Here is a 25,466-nt window from a genome sequence, read left to right on the forward strand (position 1 = left end):
GGCAACCTAGAACTCAGGTTGAGTTTGGCATGGTGAAGGGTTGAGAACAGATAACCTCTGCCCAGTGTGGTACCCTGCTGGCAGAAGGTGGTGGGCCCTTTGGGAGCTGGTTTTGCCCACACCTCCAAGTTTAATCATTTAGTTCTCTTATCCCTTGAACACTTACGTGGTACTGTGAGATGTTTCATTGCATATGTGCATTGTATAATATCCAACCACCGTATTTTTTATTTCCTTATACAAATTAAAAATGTTATTGCTCATAGTAAATTAGTTAAATCGTATTTTGTATGTGACCAAAGTTAATTTAGGCACATAGGGGTGACACATAATGTGTTCTGCTGCTTTTCTGTTTCTATATAAGAAATTGCTGCAGATTTGGCACCTGAAAGCTGCGCTAACCTGTTAAGTTGTGGCCCGTGGGTCCCAGCAGGGTGGACTAGGTGCTATGCTCAAGGTGTGATGCTGTTGGCATCGGTGTCTTGGCTGGGCCAAGCCCTTGTCTGTGAGTATTGGGGATGATTTGGCTTCCAAGCTCAGCTGACTCTTGGAGAACCTAGTTCTTCGTGTTTACAGTTCTGAGGTCACTGCTGCTTGATGGCTCACCCTGGGGTGAGAGGTGCACGTAGTCCCTTCCCATCACCAGGAGGGCCAAGCTGTTCCCTTCTCACGCTTTGAGTCTCTCTTGAGTTTTCTTTCAGCTTTCAGCTTGGAAACTCTTCAGGACCCATGTGACGATGTTGAGTCCATGGGGTAATCTAGGGTAATTACCCTAATTTAGGGTAATCTCACTGTTTTAAGGCTAGCCATGGGACATTAGTATGGATGGTCCTAGAAGAGATAGGCCTGTCCACCAGAGGGGTATTAGCTGGGAGGTGGGTTCGGCACCATTTCCTTACCACAAGTCTCCCATCTTTAAAACCTAAGAAGGAGTTGTTGGAAAAGTCCCAACAAAGGCAGTTTAGTTATTGCCCTTCAATCAAATGCTTCCTGGAAGATACATGGCTGCTCTCGTGGTGCATCTCAAAGGACAGAGAGTGAACCAAAGGGATCTTTACAAAACTCCAGTGATTGGCAGGTGCCACTGGGCAGCAGCATGGCACTCACCCGTGTGGCACATCCCTGACTGTCAAGAGCAGGGAGAGCGCATCGATGGCTCTGTCCACAAAGGAGCTTAGGCCCTATGCTGTGGAGCAGAGATACGAGCCTCCCGCTGGCCTTCCAGGTGCTCTCGCCTCTGTCCGACTCCATCCTGGCTGAGAAGACGGTGATTGTCCTGGATGACCGCGTCACCATCACGGAGCTGGGTGTGCAGCTGGTGGCTGGCTTATCTGTTTCCCTGCAGCCTCACCGGGCAGACAAAAGGGCTCTTGTCGCCATAGCAACAGCCCAGGACGTTCTTCAAGCCCCACAGCAGGTGAGAGCCCCCAGACCTGGGCCCCTGGTCAGTGAAGTCAGCTTCTCCCATGGGTGATGGCCCTGCTGACGGATCCAGCAGACCCTGGGCACTGGGCTGCCCATTCCCAAGGTGGGTTGTCGCCTCTCCTGCAGACGCCCTCTCTCTGAGGAAGGACAGTGCTGGCTTGGATGCATCTTCTTTTCATCTGCTTTCCATCCCTGCCACATGCACATCAGCTGTCTTATTTGGGCCAGACAGTGACCAAAGGACCAACCAAGGCAGGTGATTGTGATACCAAGAGGCCATCTTAGCTGCTTACACAACCATGGTTCATGGACACCAAATGGCTGCTGTTTGCTGTAGTTATTGTCAACTGCACATGGACACCAAATGGCTGCTGTTTGCTGTATTATTGTATTATCTCTTCTCCATGTTTAACCCACTACCAAGCATTTGTACAGATTCCGGGGGCACTGTGCTGTCGAGTCAGTTGGCCTGGCGGTGCGTTTTCCACCAGGCGCTTCCAGAGTGTGTGCTTCCTCCTTGGCCTTGGCTTCCTGATAATGAGTGTTCCACGGGTTATTTTCTTGAGCAGAAGCCTGATTAGCTGCACCTGAAGTTGATTCAGATAAATGGCCTGATCTTTCCAAATGTTTTTAGAAAGGTCAAAGTCAAATTCTGTTCTATGGCCTGCAATAAATTAATTTACACTTTAATGCATTCATTATGGCATATCATGTGTCCCTTCAAAGCACACAGCTGATGCCAGTGAAAGGCTTGGTGGGAATTGTTCAAGTTAAGGAACATAGAAGTTTGTTTGTTGGAAATCATCTTTTTTTTTTTTTAAAGATTTATTTTATTTTTATTGGAAAGGCAGATGTACAGAGGGGAGAGACAGAGAGGAAGATCTTCCGTCCGATGATTCACTCCCCAAGTGAGCGCAACGGCCGATGCTATGCTGATCCAAAGCCTCTTCCGGGTCTCCCACGCGGGTGCAGGTTCCCAAAGCTTTGGGCCGTCCTCGACTGCTTTCCTGGGCCACAGGCAGGGAGCTGGATGGGAAGCGGGGCTGCTGGGATTAGAACTGGCGCCCATATGGGATCCTGGGCATGCAAGGCAAGGACCTTAACCACTTGCGCCATCACGCCGGGCCCAGAAATTATCTTTGTAAGTCTGAAAGCACCTGTGTCTGACCTAATGCTTTGGTTTCATTTTCCTTAGGAAGCCACAGTCAGTGCTTGGATTTTGCTCAGTGACGGCTCGGTGACGCCTTTAGACATCTACGAGCCCAAGGATTTTTCTGTTACTGTCTCATCCCTGGATGAAATGGTGGTGTCTGTGCAGCCAGACCTGCAGTCCCAGTGGCCGCTGGTGGTGGCGGAAGGCGAGGGGCAAGGCCCCTTGGTCAAGCTGGAGATGACCATCAGTGAGCCGTGCCAGAAGACCAAGAGGAAGAGCATCCTTGCCGTAGGTAGAGGGTACGTCAAGGTCAAATTTGAGCCGGGAATCGGTGGGCACCCCGGAGGTACCAATGACATCGAGGGTGTGAGCCGAGAGTACAAACACCACCTCAGTAATTCCATCGAGCGCGAGGGGAGCCACGAGAGAGCTGTGCAGGAGTGGCCACACCATGGCGTCCCTGCCGGCACAGAGGACAGCACCAATAGGAGTGCAAGCTCCCACTCACCGGCAGTGGGGAGGGGTCAGAAGCCGCTTCGCAGCGGGGGCTTGGATGCCTTCACCAGCTTCCCCACTCAGGGGAAGCTGCCAGGACCCCACGACCCCAGCGACCTCACAGTGGCCTCCAGGGGCCTGAGCGACCTGGAGATCGGCATGTACGCGCTGCTCTGCGTCTTCTGCCTCGCCATCCTCGTCTTCCTCATCAACTGCGTGGCGTTTGCCTGGAAATACAGACACAAAAGGCTGGCAGTGAGTGAGCAAGGCAACATCCCGCACTCTCACGACTGGGTGTGGCTGGGGAACGAAGTGGAGCTGCTGGAGAACCCGGTGGACATCACCCTGCCGTCGGAGGAGTGCACGACCGTGCTGGACAGGGGGCTGCCGTTCGAGGAGCGGAACTTCCTGCTCAACGGCAGTTCCCAGAAGACTTTCCACAGTCACCTGCTCAGACCTTCCGACTATGGCTACGAGAAGGAGATGCAGAGCGAGCCTGTGAACCCCTCGGGGCCCAAGAGGAAGAGAGTCAAGTTTACTTCCTACACCACCATCCTCCCTGAGGACGGCGGCCCCTACACCAACTCCGTCCTGTTTGACAGCGACGACAGCATCAAGTGGGTCTGCCAGGATGTGGGGCTGGGGGCCTCGCAGGACTTCCGGGACTACATGGAGAGGTTGCAGGACCAGATGTAACTGCTTTCTTATGTTCGTATTCACCTTTATGCCTTCTGTTTTTGGGATGGTGGAGCGGTGGGTCTGATCTGCAATAGGGGGTGACTACCAGAGTGTTGGTGGAGGTCTGTTGGCATCCCTTGCTCAGCAGGTGTCCGACCGAGGCCTGCGCAGCCAAGGCAAAACAGCCGCCCGTGGGGACTGGAGTAAGACCTCGGGGGCAGGTCCTGCCTGGCTCTAGCCCGGTGTGACGGTAAGAAACACGCCCCACAGCACTGGTACTCATCTCACAACCAACGGCCATGTAGGAGAGGGGATTCGGGGCATGACTTTTCTATTTCTAGACCGTTTAAAGCACAGTGGACACTTGGCTGCCCTCGGCCCGAGTTGAGATGTGTGAGAAAGATGACTGAATGTAGCTACTCTTGTGTGCTGGGAGCGCCGCACATTATTTTTACATACGTTTGCCCCTGCACCTGTTCTGTGACCTCTGGTTTTCCTTTTGAAACAGGAAGAGCCAAGGTTTCCACCCTTCCTCTGGGATCCACTGGGTCCATGTATGCGTCTTGTCCCTGGGGTGTGCCGTGCCGTGCTGTTCCTGGGTCTCCATGCAAGCCGTTGGGTTTTAGCCCAGCTTTCTGCACTTCGTCATTGAGGGACACTGCCTAGGAAGCCTGTTCCCGTCTGTGTTTCTTTCTGTTGTTGAACTTTCCCTTGTAAGCCTGGGACAAGGGGTTTTACTTAAAATGTTAACCTACTATGAGGGAGGGCCATCTCTTTACAGTTTTTTACATGAAGCTTAAAAAAAATCAGAGAAAAGTTAAAAGTCACACACGTTGATTTCTGTTCTTTGCTTGTGGGAGATCCCTAGGAGATTCCTGGAGAGTGTGTCTGAGAGCAAACCCACTTGGCTGCTGTCTGCACGTTGTGTGCTCCAGACGGGGTACTCAGTGGAGCTGGCCTGTCGAGCACACAGACACGAAACTGCCTCGGAACAGCTCTGGAAACAGCTTCTCGTTTCACAGGGACATGATTTTTTATTTTAAAGTAAGTAGAATGCTGTTTCCACATAGCAGTATGTAGACAGGTATCCGTACCAGGACCCACACTGGAAGCAGTCTCTCTCACAAGAGAAAACCTTCAGATGGCGTGGCCTGGTGCACAAGGGCCGTGCCTCCCCACCTCCAGCGATTCCAGAGCCCAGGAGACAGGTGCCATGGGAAACCCACAGCTGTTAAATGTTAAGACAAGCTGGCCGGAGGAGGAGTCCAGCCTAGTGTTTTGCAATAAAGGCAGAATGTGTGAAATGGTGCAAGCATGTCAGAGGTGCAGGCTGTGATGGCCGCGTACTTCCTCAGAGAAGCAGACCCCAGATCACGTGCCAGCTCTGAGCTGCCCTGCGCCACTGGTCACCATAACAAATCCTGAGAAGAAAGGGTGTGCCGAGGCCAGCGGCTGCAGTCCTGGGCTTCCTGGGGCCGAGGGCTGAGTTCTGGAAGGAGACCATGACATGCACTCTCAGGTCTCCATGGACTTGAATGTATCCATCCAGCCACCTTTGGCCTCGAAGCAGCAGCAGGGAAACGGCTCCATGGCCCCTGGAACTAGAGCGTGTTGGTTGATGGCCCCTGGAAGCTAGTGTGCAGTGTATCTGGTGAGCTTCAGGCCTGCGGCACAGCAGTGACCGTGGCAAGTTCCCACAGGTGGTGTGCAGATGGAAACTGGCCAACTCGGGCATATGCTGCAGGAAGAGCTGGCAAAGCAATGGCTGGCAGCTTCTCAGGAAAGCTCCCTAGTTAGCCAAAGGCTGTTGGAGGGGTTAGGTGGGGATATGGCCCCCTTCGCCGAGTACAGCAGGAAAGCAGACCGCACATGCTGAAACCCACCAGGCTGTGTATAGGAGCCCATTGCTCTCACACTACCCCATGCTCGCTCTGCATCTTGAGTATTCCAGAAATGGTGGGAAGCAGCCTCAGCAGAAGCTGGGGCTTCTGTCACACGCTCAGCAGGCTGCCTGCACCTGGCAGACTGAGACAACAGCATCGTTTGGCAGGGTGTGCAGGAAGTGCCCACTGGTTAGTGAGCACACACGCTGAGGCGTTGCCACGGACTGACCATGGTACCCCGAGGATGCCTTGTGTGGCCAGTGGGTAGCCCCTGGGGGATGCAGCCTTTGGGAGTCCCCCATCATCATTTGTGTTGAATCTCTGTTCAAAATGTAGGCCAAATTTTACATTTGGTGAGGGGTCTGGAGGAGGGCCCCTTTTAGTATTGGGCTAATCCATGTGTGAACACATGGACTTTTGTGTGTGTGAGAGAGCGAGCAAGGGGGAGGGGGGGAGAAGGGAGATAAGGAGAGAGAGGGAGACAGGGAGAGAGAGAGCATGCCAGAGTGTGCCAGCCCGTGGGAAGCCACGGTGACTGCCAGTTGTCCCTGTTAGCTGTGGTTTCGACCCTGTTCAGCATGGCAGAATGTTCCTGGGTTATGTAGATCCATAGCACTTCATTTGCCTAATGGTCGTACACGGCCGTTGGGCTGGCCACCCAAAACCAACAGGAGGGCCAGGATGTGCACTCTCCGGCTCTGAGAGCCAGCTTCCTGGGAAGAGGGGCGTATGTTGACTTGGATCCCAGTTCCTGTGGCTGATGGTCTCAGTAAACAACCCGAGCTGACGCAGTTTCACAGGTCCCTTCCTTTCCCATGAGAATGGAATGCTGGGACCCCTCCCAAGGCGCCTGCCTGCAGGCTGGGAGCCCTGGAGCCCCACGGAGGGTGGGAACTCCTGTGGTCTGGAACACAGGTATCCCCTGTCCCCAGCGTCTGGCTGTACCACTCTGAGCAGAGGGATCCGGAAGCAGCTGCCCCTGGAGAACGCACCTTGAAACACACACGTGTGCTGCCTCAAAAGCAACGAGAAGCAGATGATGGATGTGTGCTTTTGGTGAGAACGGCTCCTAGCAAACCTCAGAATGCCCCCTGTGAACCAGGAGAAGAGGCAGTGGGCATCGAGCCAGGGAGGACTCCCCAACGCCACGACCTTACTGTCCTGGCAGAACGTGTCTGTATACATGGGCACAGAGGAGACATGGATCCTTTTTTTGTCCCATCAGGCCATTGTAACCTGCTCGTTTCTAAGTTTTGCAAAGTCCGCTTTCATGGAATTTAATTGACATTCTTGTTTCATTCTTCTAGAAAGGTTGAGTTGTTGGGATTCCAGTAGAAGTTCTGTCCGTTAGAAAAGTACCCTGTATGACCACAGGGGGCGCAGGAGGGCTCCTCCGCATCCCGCGTGTCATTGGCTCCCCTGGGTTTTCTAATCCCCTAAACTGCAGTCTTGCTTTCATCCCAGTGTCTGAGTGCCGTGGTGGACGGCCCACATACTCAGCAGTCCTCCCTCTTGCAACTGTGTGTGTGTGTGTGTGTGTGTGTAGTCACGTAATGCATTTCACCTGTTGCATAGAGGGACCTTGTGGGGGGAGGAAGACTTACGTGAAACTGTGGGTAGCAGATATTTTTGTATGTACTATATGCAGTATGCTGAATCACTGAGAAGTGTATTGGAATAAATGCATTTTCAAATAAAAGCATGCGGAACTGTAGCTTTTAAACGTGCAGACGTCCCCGCTCACACAATAGTGAATCTGTTGATGGGAAGACGCTGGAGCCTGAGGTGCAGTGCACTGAGCTGAGACCTCTGACCTGGAAGGGACGTGACTCCTGTCGGGATTGTGATGGAACTTTCTAGAACGTTTTGATCTTACTCTCCATTACCTTTGAATTTTTCCTTTTCTTTTTCCTCTGGAAATATTTCGTAAATAAAATGACTCCATTTCTCAGCATAAAGATATAATCCAGGGTAACTCATCATTTTTAACATGAAAATAAACATTTAAACATTATTCAGTGGCTTCCTCATTTTATGCACCTTTCCCCCGAGTTTCAGCGTCTATGTAGTTAGCTGTACTTAGAGATGCCTTTCTCTCTTCACCCGCAGATTTTAACAACCTCGGTAAGGAAGTAACCCCACATGAAACCGTTTCTGGAGATTTGCACACAATCTTGTCCTTTCCAACAGTTCGCATTTGCTCCCCAGCACACTGGGGGACACTTCTTCCCCCCGCCCCATCCGGGGTCAGGCTGTCTGGAAAGTTGCACCGACACACCAGGGTGCCTTGGGTGGCCCCTGTCCTCTGTCACAGGCTCGCCCTATCGGGGGCTGGGTTATGCGTGTGAAGTTCGGGCAGGGATGTTGGCTGTGGTCATGGGCACAGCATGCCGAGAACACAGGTGGGCAGAGCTGAGAGGCTATGAATGAACCACGAGGCCAGTGTGCACCTGCGTGGAAGGCTGAGGGAGGCTCCAGCTGCAAGGTTGGTGTGTGCTGGCCAAGTGCTGTGACTTGGTGGAAGCCACCGTAATCCTAACTGCAACCCCTTTTGGCAAATGCCCTGGCTTGGCTTGCTGTTGGGGTGCCTAGCTATGTGTCCTGGGCAGTAACTGGACATGACATGACAGCTGGCCCATCCCCTGCCTGGCCTTTGTTAGGTTGTGGGGAATACGGGAGTTAACTGTGAAATGAAGGTTGTAGAAATATACCAGGCGACAGAACTTTCAAATGAGATTTGTGGAAGAGCGGCCCTTTTGTCTCCTCTCTGTATGTATGCATGTGTGCTGATGACAAGTGGCACCTCCAGTTCTCAGTGGAAGAGCTGCTTGCCGGTCTCTCCGTGGCTTTGTGCGATGTCATAGGCGATAGAGCTTGTTTCTTTATTGCTTTTCAGAGTTTTATAAGTACATAGAAGTGCCAGGACATCCTCCCCCCGCTTGCTTGTTGGTGGCCTGTTCTGTGGCTCAGGGCACTTGGGAAATTACTCAAGTGCAGTGGGAAACTTGTGTTGCCAGGGCAGTAACGCTCGCGCCTCACCATGCTTAAGGCCGTTGCCTTCCGTGACGCGCCTTTCCCATGTTCTTTCGTTCACGGCTTCGGTCAGTCGGCTGCTCCGACAGGCCATCGCGGCTTGGCGGTGAGGACAGCAGTCTCGCTGTATGCTGCACATGCTGGGAGCATCCTGGGCATTTCCCAAGACCATGCTGCCCGTGGAGTAGAGCACTGTGGGGGTCGGGTGCTGGGGGAGCTGGCTTCCACACGCACCTGGGAAGACGGCACGTGTCTCTTGGCATCCACGTGGGTTTCGTTCCAGCATCCCCGAGGTCACCAAACCCTGGGGATACTCCAGTCCGTCGGGTGCCACACTCCACACAGACGTCTCCCAGTGGCTCTCGGCATCCAACGCGACGTAGCTGCCGTGTAGGAAAGCGGCTGCTGTGCTGTACTGAGGGATGGCGAGGGGAACGCTCTGTGTGTACTCGGTAGCAGTGCTGTGTGTTGTAATACTGCCCGTGATCACCACCTCAGAACAAGGATTTACATCAATGATTCAGCAACAAGGAAAAAGTTTGTTGAAATTTCTTTTCAAACACTTATTTTTACTTGAAAGGTGGATTTACAGAGAGAAGTAGAGATGTACAAAGATCTGCCCTCTGCTCGGTCACTCCCTCGCGATAGCAGAGCTGAGCAGATCCGAAGGCAGGAGCCGGGATTTGCTTCTGGGTCTCTGCTGTGAGCTCAAGGTTCAAGGACTCAGGCCATCTCTCATTGCTTTCTCAGGTGCACTGACAGGGAGCCGGATTGGAAGTGGGACAGCTGGGAATGCAATATGTACCCGTATCGATGCCAGAGTCGCAGCTGGAAGCTTAGCTTACTGTGCCATGGCACTTACCCCGGTGTGTTGGAAATCTGACTTCTCGGTAGGATCCTCTGTTTCTGTCTTAGGGGGTGCACTGTTTTTAAAATTGAAAGAGCACAGTGTCTGGATTGTCCAGTGGCTCCCTAACAGGCCAATGCTGTGTGTCCTCTTCCCGGGCTGGTCGCCTTCCCAATTGATTAAGGAATTATTAATCAATAGCCTTTCCTGAATGTGAACTCCTGTGGTTGCTGTCATAGATAACTCCTTCAAGGGCATCCAGTGTCCCTTGTGGAACCCAGGTGCCGGCTGCACAGACACGGAGCGTCCATGACCTCACTGTGGCTTTGGAGCAGCCTGGGGAGCAGTAAAGGGAGGGTTGGGAGCCCCTCTTCCATTTCTTCCAATGTCACCCCCAGAGTTTTGGGGGTTCTTACCTAGGAATCTAGAGTAAATGCAAATGCCTCCCTGACATGTCTTGATGCTTGAATCACTACCGCCACCCGGGAGCCCCGCTGCTCAGGTGCTGCTCTACCGCCACCCGGGAGCCCCGCTGCTCAGGTGCTGCTCAAGTAGGCTTCCATGTTCCATCCGATGATTCACTCCCTAAGTGGCCACAACGGCTGGAGCTGGGTTAATCTGAAGCCAGGAGTCTCTTCCTGGTTTCCCACATGGGTGCAGGGTCCCAAGGCTTTGGGCTGTCCTCAACTGCTTTCCCAGGCCACAAGCAGGGAGCTGGATGGGAAGTGGGGCTGCTGGGATTAGAACTGGTGCCCATCTGGGATCCCAGGCATGCATGCAAGGTGAGGACTTTAACCACTAGGTTATTGCTCCAGGCCCTCCTCACTGTATCTTGATGTCCTCCACATGGCTAGTCAGGCTGGGACACTGCCTCACTGAAATTAACCCCATCAAAATGTACAATTACAGGAGAGTCCATTTCTACTCAGACTTTGCACTTGATAGGATTAAGTCCCTTGTATTGAAGTGAATGCTAATCATTAACTATAGACTCTTTGCAAGGAGAAATACAAAATTAGCTGCTGGCTCTGTTTCCAAAGTTTGGGTCAATTTATGACTTGTTTGATATGGACCAGTAATATTTTAACTTTAAGAGTCTTAAAATTTATCAAGCTCTGCTGGTTACAGGGATTTTATTAGATCAAACACAGCAAAATGTAATGAAATGGATTGGATTTCTTCTTCAAATATTGGTGGGCAAAGTCTCTTAAGCAACAAGCCCAAGACCTCTGCTGTATGTCTATTTGTGTTTCAGATGTTAAATGGTGCTTTTATCGCTTTGTGCCAACAGATGTTATCATAATCAAAAGAACAGCCTCCAATGAGTGGGTTTGGTGGAGGGATCACAGCTAGGGACTTATGATTTAGCAAAATAATAAATTTTATGGGTACTTTCTGATCCTAAGGTAAGCACTGAGCAAGCCCACAGTCCGTGGCTGCATGATGCTTTGTGGCCACGACAGATTTCAGCCTGGACAGGTGGTATTGTCTGGACCCCTCAGATTCCCCCGTGGCACATGACAAGGGGCTGTCTGGAGGCAGGGGTGTGTGCTAGGCCACATACTGAGCTCCCCAGAGCCAGAGCTGTGTGCAGCTTCATCCTCCCGCGGCAGTGTGAGCGTATCCCTCAAAGGGCATGCGTTAGAGACTCAGGGCTCAACGCGAATGCTGAGAGTGGGGGGCCTCAAGAGCTGACGAGGCTGGCACCTTGCCAAACATCAGGCAGGACTGTGTGGTTTGTGAAGGGGCAGTGCCGCCCCCCTCCTCCAGATCTCGTCTGTGGTGTGGCATAGCGAGATAACCCTCCACAGAAGCAGCCACGTGACCTCCACCTGTGGACCCGTGAGCCAGGCACCACTCAGTCTGGTGTCATGTAAGAGCAATGCAACACAGACGGAGACATCTCGGAGCCGGGCAGCAGCCACAGAAAGACCTGAGGGTCCTCGAGGTGCATGCAGCAAGGTCCGAGCCTCGGAAAGCCAACAAAGGCAAGTAGGAGGACAGCGAAGCCGAAAGGCCAGAACTAGAGCTGGCGCCATCAAGACCCCTGTGGCAACGAACCTTTCAGAAAACCAAGAAGGACATGGAGGCTGTGGTGCCTCCGCTAGCCGGCTGTATCTCAGGGACTCTTGGCTCCTAGTGGCAGAACGCTCCCCAGAGCAGACCCTGCCTCGCCCTGTAAACGGTGCTCACCCGAACAGCTGAGGTCATGCAGATGGCGCCGTTTAACTGTGAGGAAACCACCCGTGGGGTGGCAACGACACTGCACAGTTATGAACAACTCATGCGTAAAAGGGGGAATGGTAAGGGGATAATAGCCAACATATAATGTGGAACAAAAATGAAAGCAAAGTCCCCAAAACTCTGAGGGATGCAATCACAGCGGTGCAAAAAGGAAGCTGGCGCATGAAAAACTAGGGGGTTTAGAAGCAATGAAATGGGCCCAGCGCAGTAGCCTAGCAGCTAAGGTCCTGGCCTTGTACGCACCAGGATCCCATATGGGCACTGGTTCTAATCCCGGCAGCCCTGCTTCCCATCCACCTCTCTGTTTGTGGCCTGGGAAAGTAGCTGAAGATAGCCCAAAGCTTTGGGACCCTGCACCTGCATGAGAGACCTAGAAGAGGCTCCAGGCTTCTGGCTTCAGATTGGCTCAGCTCTGGCTGTTGCGGCCATGTGGGGAGTGAATCATTGGACGGACTATCTTCTCTTTCTATATCTGACTTTACAATAAAGCTAAATCTTAAGAACAAAAGAAGCAATGAAACACAAACATGTCTCGGACCCACAAACCAACTTCCTGCCCCATAACACGAGCCAAACACGGACAGAAGTAAACCCAGCGCAGGTGGAGGGAGTCCAAGGTCAAAATCGTGCGAAATGAGGACAGAAAATCACCGTGTGTGAAGCCAGATGCGACTCTTCAGCGCGAGAACAGCCTTTGCTCACGCTTGGCTCGACCCAGAACCCGGCAAAGAAGGCCTTCAGCGCTTTCAGAGCGACAAAACACCCGCATGTTTCAGAGTTTGCATCATGCCAAGCCGATTACCATAGACAAAAAAGCAATTTTAAATGATTCATAATTAAAATGCACATGTTAGTGACAGTTTTCCAAATTTTAGATGTCACTTTTGTAATCTGTTTAATATCAGAAGAGCTCTTAGGCATGGCCATATGGGAATCACACACCAGTGAAATGGAAATGGGACATTGTGTTCCCAACACAGAGCCGAGCTGAAAATATTATTGTTTTTATTACAAGAAAGACGAGGTTGGGTCACAAATGAGATGCAAGAAATTTTAGCAATTCTCTGGAGGCATTTTCTTATCTTTGAAACAGCTCTACAGACAGTCACATCAACTGTGTTTTGACTTTTCTGTGAAAATAAAAGCAGAACTGTCTCGAAGGCTGGCCAAGAAACAGCCGAAGCCCTGAGTTGGCTAGCATGCAGAAACGACTTTCAGTCAATTTTCTAACAAGAAAACTCAACATTTACTTAGAAAGGAATGCTGGGTGAGGTCAGAGAGAGTCGCGGGTGGACAGGGTCCAGGGCACCTGCTGCGCCCAGCGATGCACACACTCCACTCAGAAACCTCGCGGTGCGACCTCAGTGCCGGTAACCAGAGACGTCTCCCCGCAGCACAGCGGCTGCTCCCCAAACTCCACACAGCGGACTCAGCACAGATGCCCTCATGTTTCAATCACTGGACGATTTCTTAGCTTGACCGTATCTTTTCCTGGTTCTGAAGGTTGGACCTGGAGAAGGCTGGTGTCATCCGAGATGGAAAGGAATGCGGGCCTCAGGGCATCAAGAACTGGACTTGGGGGAGACTGGGGCAGTGTGCTCCACGTGCTGCGTGTGTGGTGTGAAGCCTCTCCCCTGTGAAAGCCAAGGTTGTCCTTGAACTCATGCCCTTTTTCTGCGGACTGTGCTCCTGGGCTTGCCATTGAGAGGAAAGGACCCTGGGACAGTGCACACGCACTCCTGTTCTTGTTGTTATTCCCTAAATGGCGAAGTTTAACAACTGTTCACACAGTATTAACACGGGGTTAGGTGTTACAGGTCACCTAGAGACAAACGGTGTGGGAGGATGCGTGCAGGTGCAACCCCAACTCCATGCCATTTTGTGTGAAAGACAGGCGCTTGCACAGGCCTTGGGCTCAGTGAGGGACACTCACTCACAACTAGCTGCCTGTCCCATAATCTTTTCTCTGAGTCTATTTTGTCAAGCTTGGATTTCGGGTTGGCCAGGTCCCTTACCTGGTCTGGGTTCCAAGCAAGCATTGATTTCTGCTTGTATTCTCTGTGTATCGGGACCTGGATGGAGTGCTTTGCTCTGCGCCCAGCACTGCGGCCGTGCTGGGGTGCTGACCAGGAGGGCAGGTGTGGGAAGCTGGCCACTGAAGAGCTAAGTGGGAGATTAGCTCAGTGCCAAGCCTCATTTCCCTCGTGTGCAGGCGGGCACACTAATCACGCCCACTCTCTGTGTTTCTAGAAGGGAATGACGGAGAAAGGATATTAGGCTACTTGGCCCAGTGCTAGTACCGGGAGAAGTGCTGTGGTTCTTCTATCAATAATACAGGGAATTACACTGCTTGGCACACACGGCAGTGAGGGCGGGAAGACGCGAGGCGCAAAGCGATGCCTACCACTAGGCTGGCCATTCACTGTCAGCTCCTCCCACGTGCCCCCCAGGCTCTGCCCTCCCTGATGCCTTTCCTCCTCTGCGTGTTCGCGTGGGGTGCTCAGGGTGGGCTGCGGGCGGGCCGGGAGGGTGAACACAGAGCAGGGATGCCTTGGCGAGAACTGTCGGATGCGGATCTTTCTGAAGTGTCAATCAATAAAGCAGCTCTGTGTATTTTCAAGGTTTTATTTTTCACTGAACAAATTGTTGAGCCTAGAGATTTAGATCAAGTCGGCGTGTTGCAACGTCCCGTGTCAGTGAAAATCGAAGGTTACAAAGAACTTCTGTGGCGACACAAAGTGACGTGACTTCCCTTGACGTGACTTCCCTCGAGTGGTTTTCGCCTTCACTCCACCCAGAATCTCTTCTTAAAGCTCAGTCTGAATTAGGCATCTGCTACTGATTCTGACACCAGTTGGCAGCAGCAGGGGTGGGGAAAAAATTACAGAAAGGGAAAGACCAATTTTGGAAAGAATGGCTCCTCAGCCTGCATCTGGAGCTCCACTAGAATGTTCCAGAAATGCCGTGAACACTGAACAGGGCTGCAGGAGGAGGGGAGGAGTTGGAAAGGAATGCTGGGCTCAGGCTGGGGAAGGAGGATGTGCAGACAGCTGGGCTCAATTCCACAGACGTCTCCAGGAAAGCAGCGACAAGCTGAGGGATGCCTGCTGCAGAATCAAGAGTTCAGCTGAGAGTCAGAGATGAGTTGAAGCGTGTGTCCAACCAAATTCCTCTTCTGGAGTTGCTGCCTTGTGTGCTGTGAGGTGAGGTGGGGTGAGCTGGGGTCAGGTCCGTGCTGACCAGACTCCCCGATGGGACCCACGGCTTCAGTGCTGTGTCCACTGCCAGGACTGTCCGTGAGCCTCAGGGCTGAGTCGCTCCAGCTGATGCACGCAGGAGCAGGATCTGCACTGCAAGGTCGGATCTTGACCTTGCAAGACCACCATGCCGACCACGGTTGGGCGAGGTCAGCAGGTGCCTGAGCTCCGCCTCCTCTCCACCCAGCTGGTGAGGGAGCAGTGGACCTTTGCAGTGTGTGTAATAGATGCTTCAATGCTTCTTACAAATAGTGCATCTTGACCCAGCGAGCCAAGGGGCGCGACCAGACACCAAACCCACAGTTTATATGCAGAAGGGAGGCGTCGGCCCAGATGGTCAGCAGATTCAGGCTTGGTGGGTCCAGGAGCCACTGGACACCTTCATTTTCCCCTTACTCACCCGATTTCTCTTCTGTCGTGTCTGACTATGGGAAGGGAGCAGTTACCTCACGTACGCTCCCAGGCCTGAGGAGTGCTGATTTTCTTTTCTCGCCTCCTCTTTCCTGGATTCCTTAGTAAACTCAGGGTTGGTGTGGCTGTGGCCATTATCCGTTGGTGGATGCTTTCATCAACCCAGTGACAAGGACACAGGCTCTTGCTCTTGTGCCGGGCTGTCAGCATGCATTTGGTCCCCTAGAGAGAGCACCACCAAGCCAGCAAGGAGAGGATGACCACAGTGTGGTCAGGGGGTTGCATCTGGCCTCGGTGGATGCTGGGACAGGCGGCCTTGCACCAGGAGCCGGTGAAGTGAGGCTGCTCCCTCACCAGCTGGGTGGAAGGAGGCGGGGCTCAGGCACCTGCTGACCTCGCCCAACCGTGGTCGGCATGGCGGTCAGCCGAGCACAGGTAACGCAGCGGCTGTTTGTTGCTGCTCTGATGACCGACGTTCGGCACTGGCAGAGAGCAAATTTCCAGCTACTGATTCAGTACCGCTTGGGACTATTGGGAATTTTAAAAGTTATTCCTCTTGGCATTAGCACGTGTTTTACCAAGAGGGGAAGACAATCTCCCCAGCCCCTGGATTGTGGTGCCCGACTCCGCACGTGAAGGGGTTGGTCAAATGCGGAACTGTCCCTGGGACATCTAAGGAGGTGAGGGCAGACTAAGTGCCCGCCCTCACACCCTATGGCTTGCCCCCGTGCTACTGTGCTGTGATCTAAAGCCCATGGAATTTCCAGAAGCACCTTGGGCTTACATGGCCTGTCCGACGTGTTTGTCTTCCCCCTGCAAAATTACGAAAGAGGAAAAAAAAGGGGCTCCAAGGCGTTGCCCTAGAGACAGGCTGGGGGCAACAGCTGTGGTCCCTGCACCTGGCTTCCATGGCACCTCTGTCAACCCTGGCTGTGGCAGCGACCAGCAAACTACTCCGTGTTGTGGTAGTGAACCTGCATGGTCCACAGGACTTCTTATTTTAGTACAAAATGCAAAGTCTGATTTGTATGCTAAATTATTAATGGTTTCTCCCTTTTCCTGAAGAAAGCATTTTAATTTTAGAGATGCAGAAAAGCCATTTAATGGAGGGAGCCAACGGCTGTGAAGGCCTCTCTGACCGCATGACTGAGTGGCTTATCAGGTAAAAACAGACGTCAAACAGGAGAAAACACGCAAAGAACAAGCCTGTCAGATTAAAGTTTCTGATACTGCTGCTCGGTGCTGAAAGAGAAACAAAGAGACGGAGTGTTTGGGTCACGTTGCGTTTTGGGTGAGTTTGTGTGTTTCCTTGTCTTTTTGCTACAAAGGTGATGTCTCCTCGCAGGGGCTTTGGACTGCCAGGCTCCGCTGCCTCTGGCCTTGACCCTAGAGGAGCAGCACCAAGGTTCCTGAGCAGCCGCCAGCAGCGGCAGTAGGGGCCAGCAGTAACCGCTATGACTCTCAGGGATCCTCCCTCACCAAGTGGGAAGGGATATTGGCCTGGGGTGTTGGGGCTCAGAGCAAGGGGACCCAGCCAAAGATGCTGTTATGCTTGGGACAGAAGCTGGAGTGACGCAAGGCTTACTAGTCTCGCTGTTGAGGTGGGGATGGGGCGGAGCAGGAGTGTCTGTACTGGGTAGCGGGGTGGAGTAGCAGCTTTAGCCACGGCAACTCTTCTTCCCAGGAGGAAGAACCCTGGGGTTCTGGGGGCCGCATGGCCGACTCACTGACGTGTATTCAAGGAGACCACACTTCCCTCACCAGCTCTTAGCTCCTTTCTGGAATGAATGTTGTGTCTTCCCAAATCCCTTGCTTGGAATCTCAGCCCCAGGGTACTGGTGTTGGCAGAAGAGCCTCCAGGAGGCGACCAGGTTGTGAGAGTGGAACTGTCCTGCGTGGGGCTGGTGCCGTCCTGAGTGAGGGCCCCGGAAGGCTCCCCCTCCCTGTCCCTGTGTGAGGACACAGCAACAAGGACGATGATCTGGGAAGGGAGTCCTTACCATACCGAGTCTGCCAGCAACTTGGTGTTGGGCTTGCCAGTCTCCAAGCTGTGAGAAACACCTGTTTGTTGCTGCTAAGCGTCCCTGCCTATGGTCTTTGCTAGAGCAGCTCCAAATAGACCCAAACAGCCAGGCAATAAGGGGAAGATGCATCACAGGCCACAGGCAGAGCCAGACCCGAGCAGGGAATGTTCTGTGTGTTGCATAATTCATCATACTTCGTGTAGTGAGATTTGCATGATGTATTGAGCCTATGTGACTCTGCAAGGAGTGAGCAGTGCCCTTGCGCTGGGCTTGCTGTGTCCCAGCGCCAGGCTCCTGGGTTGGGCTCCTGGCACTGACTCTCTCCAGCTTCCTGCCCATCAGGAAGCAGCAGTGTGGACTCCAGTAACGGGCCAGGGGATTCAAAGTTATGTGTCACACAGTTAATGAATTCAGATATTTCAACCAGATCTGTTACAAAGAAAAACAAAAGCAAGAACACTGTCCACCTTCCCTGTGTTCCCTGAGACAGAGTTTATCGCTTCCAACTATTTCCGTAATTGTGGTGACATTTTGCTCCTTATTTCCAAGGTGATTTCATCGTGTAAAGGTTCTTCTTCAGCTTCTGTTCTTGATTACCAGTGATGCTCTAGTTCTGGGTCTACCCCTTGGATCCTTATCCCGAAAGTTACAGGATTAGGATCCTAGTCATTTCAGCATGGCTGTGCTGTGTGGTGACTCCTGTCTAAGCCAGGCAGATGGCTAGGTTTCCTTTCCTTGTGGGTAGTAACTGTCCTCCTGCTTCATTTTGAGATCTTCTCTTTAATAAACCCATCTCTCACTCAACGCCCCTCTGCCGGTTGACTAAATCTCCCATCTGTGGATCTCAGTGCCTCCTGGCCATCGCTGCCAGAGTCACGTGAGCGACTCCGTCCTGAGAACACTGCTGTGACGACACTCAAGCAGCTCCTCCCCTTCCTCAGAGTCCCGGGAATGCTAGTCATCTCTTCCGTGTTGTCCTCCTTACTGTTTATTTGCTTCCTAGTTTTGGTGGAGTGTCTATCACTGTTGGATTCCAAAGAAACCGGGGGCACTTGCGTATAAAAGCATCCTTATTTGACTCATGCTTTAACGAATCTAGGTATAGAGCTTCAGATTGGAAACAATTTCTCTTTTGAATTTTGAAGATGTTTCTCCAGTGACTTTTAGCTTCCAGGTGGTGGTTGAGAACTCTGAAGCTCTCCTAGAGTAAGCTTAAGATTTGGAGCTCTAGGCTAAGAGGTTTCAATCTTGGCCCTGTTGGCATGGCTAAGCACCTGTGCTGTGTGGCACTGTTGCACTTTCCTAGTCACTGCCAGCTGGCACAACAGTCAGTGATGTACTCTGCAAAGCTTCTGGGGGAGGAGTGGAGGGAAGTCACCTCCGGACGAGAACCGCTGGACTTCTGTCAGAGTCAGCCCCCGCACCTGTTTGGCCTGAGTCTCAGGTTCATGCTTGGAAATGGACCGACTGACCCCTGCTTTGCCTGAATTCAGGGCTATGATCTGGGCAAATGGATGTGAAAGGTGACTTCATTACTAGTATGCCTCATGAACGAAAAGCCATATTATTAATTGGTCACATATTCCAGGATATTGGATTGTACATTTATGTGGAGTAAATATTATCCAACAGACCTTAGCAAGTGATAGGATTTCAATAATAATTCTTGGGTGAATATATAAATATATTTAAATACATTGTTCAAAACAAAGCAGTTATATAAAATACAGAAATTTCCACTGTGTATGTGTGCATTTGATTGATACGACAAATGATTCTAAATGTACAAAGTGGCTCACACACAAAGGGAAGTTTATTTCTCACCAATAGAAATCTCGAGTTGGTTGCTCTGACTCACTGTGTGAGCCTCTTTCAGAATCCTTTGTTTGTCAAGGGCGTTGTCAACTTCAGCCAAGGGCTTCCGGAGTGGACAGAATCACACATGGATGGTAGATGGCCCCTCGGGGGAGAAAGTGCAGATGTCACAGCTGTGTCTTAGCATGTGGCTGACCCACAGTGCTCCTGCTGGCACTCCCCAAGGGAGATCAGGTCACATGACATCACCAAGATTCAGGTGGGATGCTGGGGAGGTGTCTGTGGGACGAGCGCTTGGGATGCTGGGAAGGTGTCTGGGATGAGCGCTTGGGATGCTGGGAAGGTGTCTGGGCTGAGCGCTTGGGATGCTGGGAAGGTGTCTGTGGGATGAGCGCTTGCCGTCCAGCATGTGCCTCAGATTAGGTAACCACAACTCTTGTCTTTTCTGTCCAGATTCATATTCATACATGTCTGCGTATATGTGTGTGTGTGTGTGTGTGTGTAGACATGATTCATACTTTGTTTCTACATGTATTGAAATGCCCAGTGTTTCCATTGCAGGGAAAACTTTTTTTTTTCTCTTTTTCTTGACTAAAACCTTTCTGATTCATATCGTGTGTGTGTGTGTGTGTGTGTGTGAATTGCGGCATGGAGATCTACAGATCCATGAGTTTGCCCAGCCATCTCTGGGCACTTAATCAGCACTCACTCGATACACTCACTGGATCCTGAGTGTGTGGGCTAGGTTTTCCTTTGCAGGCTGGGGTAACCCAGGCAGAAGGTGATCTGTTGGACAGGGACTGAGACATCCGACACTCACTGGATCCTGAGTGGGCTAGGTTTTCCTTTGCAGGCTGGGTAACTCAGGCAGAAGGTGATCTGTCGGACAGGGACTGAGACACCCGATGGGCATTGGTTTCTGGCATCAGAGCGGGGTAAGATATTGGCCTAAGCAACCCCGGAACACCACGCAAGGGAGCCTTATTAGTACTCCCCTGATACAAAAAGATTAGGAGAGAAGCCTTCTGCTGAGTGAAGTGGAAATAAGCTCTTTTCAATCCTTTGTCCCTGTGTTCAGAAAGGGCTGTCTAATTGGCCTAATTTGGCTCAAGTGACCACAGAAGCATCTGTTTCTAATGTGGAAAAAAATTGTTAGGGCAGAGGAACTGTTCTGTATGCCACAGAAGACACACTTAAGCAAGAAATGCTCAACCCCCGCCTCCAGTGGGGGCTGCTAGTCTGGGCTGATTTTCAACTCTGTCTTTGGAGAAGTTTTATGGGCATAGGAGACATCAGTGACCCAACATATAGGCCTCTGTTCGCTCTCTGGTTTCAATATTGGCATTATTTTGGGTTGTGTGATTTTGGGCTATCTTTCAACTTAAGCTCAAAGCTCAAAAACAGTGAACTTATCCCCACCACTGATTTCCTGTAGATTGAACTATGTCACAAGTCCAAGCCTGGCCTACGCAGATTTTTTTTTTAAAGCTTCAACCAAAAGTAGAGGGCATCTTCACTCACACACTCAGCCAAGAGAAGCTTACCAGGACAGAGGGTCCAAGCAGCATAACTGAACATCTCTGTTAATGAGGGCAAATCCACCAGGGACATCACTGCAGCTCCTCAGGGAAAGGCAAGATTGAGGAGCGCCTACCACACTGACCCTCCCAGCTGGAGCGCCTGACTCTAGGACCAGGCAAGACTGACAGAGCACCTACCACACTGACCCTCCCAGCTGGAGCGCCTGATGCTAGGACCAGGCAAGACTGACAGAGCACCTACCACACTGACCTCCCAGCTGGAGTGCCTGATTCTAGGACCAGGCAAGACTGAGGAGCGCCTACCACACTGACCTCCCAGCTGGAGCGCCTGACTCTAGGACCAGGCAAGACTGACAGAACGCCTACCACACTGACCCTCCCAGCTGGAGCGCCTGACTCTAGGACCAGGCAAGACTGAGGAGCGCCTACCACACTGACCCTCCCAGCTGGAGCGCCTGATTCTAGGACCAGGCAAGACTGAGGAGCGCCTACCACACTGACCCTCCCAGCTGGAGCGCCAGATTCTAGGACCAGCTCGTGGCTACAGATATGTAAGGCTGTTTGTTTGTTTCTTTCTAGAAATGTCACAGTGAGGACGGTTTTCCTGTTGACTTTGTGGTGTTCAATAATGATTAGGAGTGAATAACATACAGCTGCCTGCCATCAAACAAATAAAATGGCAAGGACACAGCCGTCATTTCCAGGAGTGTTGGTGCCCTCGGTAGATGTCCCTTGTATTACAACGCAAGTCCCAATTCACTTGGCTCACCTCATGGCAGTACCCGTGGGGATTACTCCCACAGTGGTGTGTAATGGGGAAGATGATTCCTTTTTATACCTGGTACGCAACGCAGGGTGGCTGACAGTTCTGGATGTGTTACGTGGGCCCTGATGGAGTGTCAGCCCACCGTTCTAAAGCATCCGCACGTTTCAGTGGTTTTCTTGTAAAGCGCACTTTGGGACCCATTCTCCCCCGTGCCTCCTTTCTCCTTCTGGTTTAAATAACTTTCACTGCTTTTGCTTGCCCAGGGCGGAGGGACTTTCCATCTTCCTGATGGCTTCTTTTGTTTTTGTTTAGTGCTGTTGCAACGTCCTTGAGCCTGGGGCTGTTCCCTGGCAAGTCTCTCCATCACCCTTTTGTTGGAGGTTTCTCTTTTCCTTCCCGTGACCCTGAGGGTCTTTTTCTTTTCTGCAGGGCGTTGTTTGTGGGGGGGCTCAGCCTGCAGGCCAGGCACCTTTTTTGTCTTCTTTGAATGTTCCTGAGTCTTGGCCTTGCCTTTCTTCTCTTTTTCTCATGCGAATCCAAACGAAACAGAAAGCTTACAGTGCAATCCTATATATTCGCTCTGTGGCATGGTGACCACCTTGGAAGCACCGGGTGCCACCTCCTGGCTGCAGAGAACTTCCCAACTTTCTGTGCTTTTAAACCCGGAGACAACCAAGTGAGTTATTTGAATCACAGTCATATCATATCAAGCATCATTTGCCCATATCTGTTGGCGGCCAAACTGCTTTAGTGAGAGCATGGGTCGTCCTGGCCATCAGGAGTAGTGGACAGCTGTAGAGGCAGGGCAGTCTGGCTTCACGGTTGGTGGCTAAGGCAGGGACACTGAATGGGGCTGTGCAATTGATCCTGGAGGGTGAAATGGACCATCCGCACCTGCAGAAGAATCTGCATGACAAATGCTGTGGTGACTGCAGGAAACAATGGTGCTTGGTGGTGGTTATCACCCGCCTGTGTAGGGGGCATGGCAAGGGCACATTAGGATCAGGGACAGGAAGCGTTAACATCCACCTCGTGTGTTCTTGTGTGGTTAGATGTAGACCACCCACCCAGGTAATGTGATGTGGTGAGGGCGTTCTCAATAGAGACATACTGGAGACATGGTGAACTTGTCTACTTATTAATAACAATTAATAACCAAGCACAAGCTTATATAGGAGGGTCCGGGGGAACAAGCCTCAGGTAGGAACAATCTTTCTCTTGGGTGTAAGTATCTATTATGTATATAAGCCTAGCCAAGCAGTACAGCTGTCATGTACTTTGCCAGGTGGTGCTGTGTGGCCCACAACTTAGTAACCCAGCTGAATCCTGGAGTTGCTTATCACAAGTTTACCACAAGATGGGTAAGGGCCGGGGTGGGCAGGGGGAGGAGCTGACCAAGCTACTGGAAAGTATCCAAATTACCGGAGAGGTTGAGGGGGAGGGCAGTACCCGAAGGGTCTCGGGCTTCCTGCCGATGCCTGGGTCCACAGATTCAAGGTGTCGTCAAAACAAAAGGGTCTCATGGCTTTCGTCGAAACCAAGGGGGGACGAGTCTCTAGACAGGCACCAAAACCTTGCTCCTGCTGCCCCTTGCGTAGGTTAAGTAAACCGAGATTTATCCTGGCACTCACCCACAGTTAGATAATGCAGAGTCGTTGTTAAACGCTCACATGTGTGCTGTATGTGCTACATCATGTCCTTATGATAAAATTAAGTTGGTTTTAGCTTAGATTAACCCTGCATAAAATATTTGTATCTGACTGAATCTGGTGGTTCTCATGTACAAGAAGAAGGGGCCTGGCCCCCGGCACAAGCCACTGAGTGGACATTGAATACCTGACCAGCGAATCATCCTGCTCGTCGGTCGGTCAAGTTGGCTTGCTTGTGTGTGAACAGCGACAAGAGAATTCTGTAGGGTCATCTCCTTGAACCACCTTCCCAAAATGTCTCTCTAAAATGGCCAGCAGCCCACATCCTTCGTCCTGCCCACGCTGGGGTGAGCAGGACATGGTGCCTGGGGCTGGGAGCCCAGGAGCTCTGCAGCAGAGCCCATTTCCCAACTGCTAGACAGTTTCACCTTAGTTTCAATTCTAAGCTTTTCCTCCATTGGTTCCTGGATTCCCGGGTGATCCCATCATTCCTGTTTCTGGGAAGCTCCTGGTCTGCTGGAGTGAGTCTGAGCTCACGCTATGCTGACCTTGACAACCTTGGCGTGTTAGCACGGGAACGGGACAGACTGATGCTAAATTCCAGCACCCTGGGCCGACTGTGGGTCCAGGTCAGCTTGTAACCTCTCTGGGTGCCTGTCCCTCCATCCCCGTGTCATGGGAAGGTCAACACAGCAGCTTTACAGACTTAGTTGAGATCTTCTTTGGGAGCCCACACAGCCTGATGGCGGGCCACAGAGGTGAGCATTACGATCCTGCTTGGGGGCACACACAGCCTGATGGCCGGCCACAGAGGTGAGGGGCTGACCCGACTCCCTGCAGGAAGACATACATTCATAGGTGTGCTTAAATCATGCCACTACTTACAAAACTATTGAAAAAACAGGTCACGTTTAGTAAAACTTTATGTTGTTTTTTAGCCTAAATATGGCAGTGTTATCTCTAAGCATCTTTTTCATTTGTAGCACTAGGTTTCATGAATAAATTGAATTGTATTTTCGTGAATAGCTCAAGTTAATGTGGCACTGTTACATCCAGGCTCTGTAATGGGGGAAAAAGACGAATTGTATGTGGTTCTTTTTTTTCTCTCCCTTCAAATCCTCATGCGATTATAGACATAATAGTAAATTTCGCAATGTCTGGTTATCTTTGTCCCAATTATGGACAGCTGAACGTACAGTGCGGGTGCAATTGCTTCAACATTTATTGGCTTTTCTTGCCAGCCACACCCTGATTTTGCATTTGCTTCTTCCTGCACCTCTGTGTTAGTAATTTCAGAAACGTCAACAAGATCGATCGATGAAATAAAATCTTAGCTGTGGATGGAAATCACTCAAATCTGACTCCCTGAAAGAAAGGCACCAAGTGTTAGCGTCGGGGGCCTCAGTGACGCGCCGTGGTTCATTGTTTTCATTGTGTATCCTGCAGGCGTGCAGCGCGATGCTTTGCAATGTATCAACCCCCCTTCATCTCACGTACTTTGTGTGTGTACGCATGCGGCACGAGCAGATGAAAGAGTAGTAACATCGACCCTAGGAAAGCCATATTATGTAACACAGTCAACCACACTTTGCTTCCAAATCTCACCTAGAGAAGGCAGCACCCCACAAGGTCGGGCAAGGGTATAAAGCAGGAGACCACCCCAGCTCCGTCCAGGCTGAAGGCTGGTGGTGCAATAGAGAGACAGACTGGACTGCGGCCAAGAGGAAGGGCTCCTGAGCCTGTAGCCCACCCCTGCGCTAACAAGGCCTGGGCATCTCCTGGAGGCGGGAAAACAGATTTTCTTTCCATTCCAATTTGCATTCAAGAGGAGGACATTAGTGAGTGTGGCTGACACGGCTGAAAATGGGACTCCCAAACACGCTCCCCTTAGGAGCTGGCTGCCACTACTTTCTTCCAGATACTCTGATGGAGGATGCAGGCATCTTGGGGGACATCCTGGCTACTGTGCCAGTCCTTTTTTTTGGGGGGGGGGTGGGTTTTGCCATCAGTAGAGGAGCTTGGACAGGATCTACAGGGCAAGGAGTCCCAGCAGGTTGGTAAGGAGAACAGTGTGTGTGTCGGATATTCTTTGAAGTTGCCTAGGCAAAGATGAATTTGCAAAGCGGTGTGAGGAGGAGAGCATCTCTCTTGTTTATCTCTTGAGCTGCAACCACAAAAAGCATGAGAGCGAGGAAGTATAAAGAAGAAATAAAACTTTAAAAACTGAGCTCAGTGGAATTCATGT

General features: G+C 51.5%; 1 protein-coding gene across 1 annotated transcript in view; it reads left to right on the forward strand.

The window, feature by feature from the left end:
* Positions 1-4,572, forward strand: part of TMEM132B (transmembrane protein 132B) — a 109,388-nt gene extending 104,816 nt beyond the window's left edge. The window contains exons 8-9 of the mRNA XM_040986861.1: positions 1,226-1,417; positions 2,621-4,572. Coding sequence (XP_040842795.1) covers positions 1,226-1,417; positions 2,621-3,769 — 1,341 coding nt within the window. The 3' untranslated portion in view covers positions 3,770-4,572. The remainder of the gene's footprint in view (positions 1-1,225; positions 1,418-2,620) is intronic.
* The last annotated feature ends 20,894 nt before the right edge of the window (positions 4,573-25,466 follow it).

The sequence above is a fragment of the Ochotona curzoniae genome, unplaced genomic scaffold, assembly GCF_017591425.1.
Source record: "Ochotona curzoniae isolate NIBS_2020 unplaced genomic scaffold, NIBS_Ocur_1.0 contig_46, whole genome shotgun sequence".
NCBI classification, from domain to species: domain Eukaryota; kingdom Metazoa; phylum Chordata; class Mammalia; order Lagomorpha; family Ochotonidae; genus Ochotona; species Ochotona curzoniae.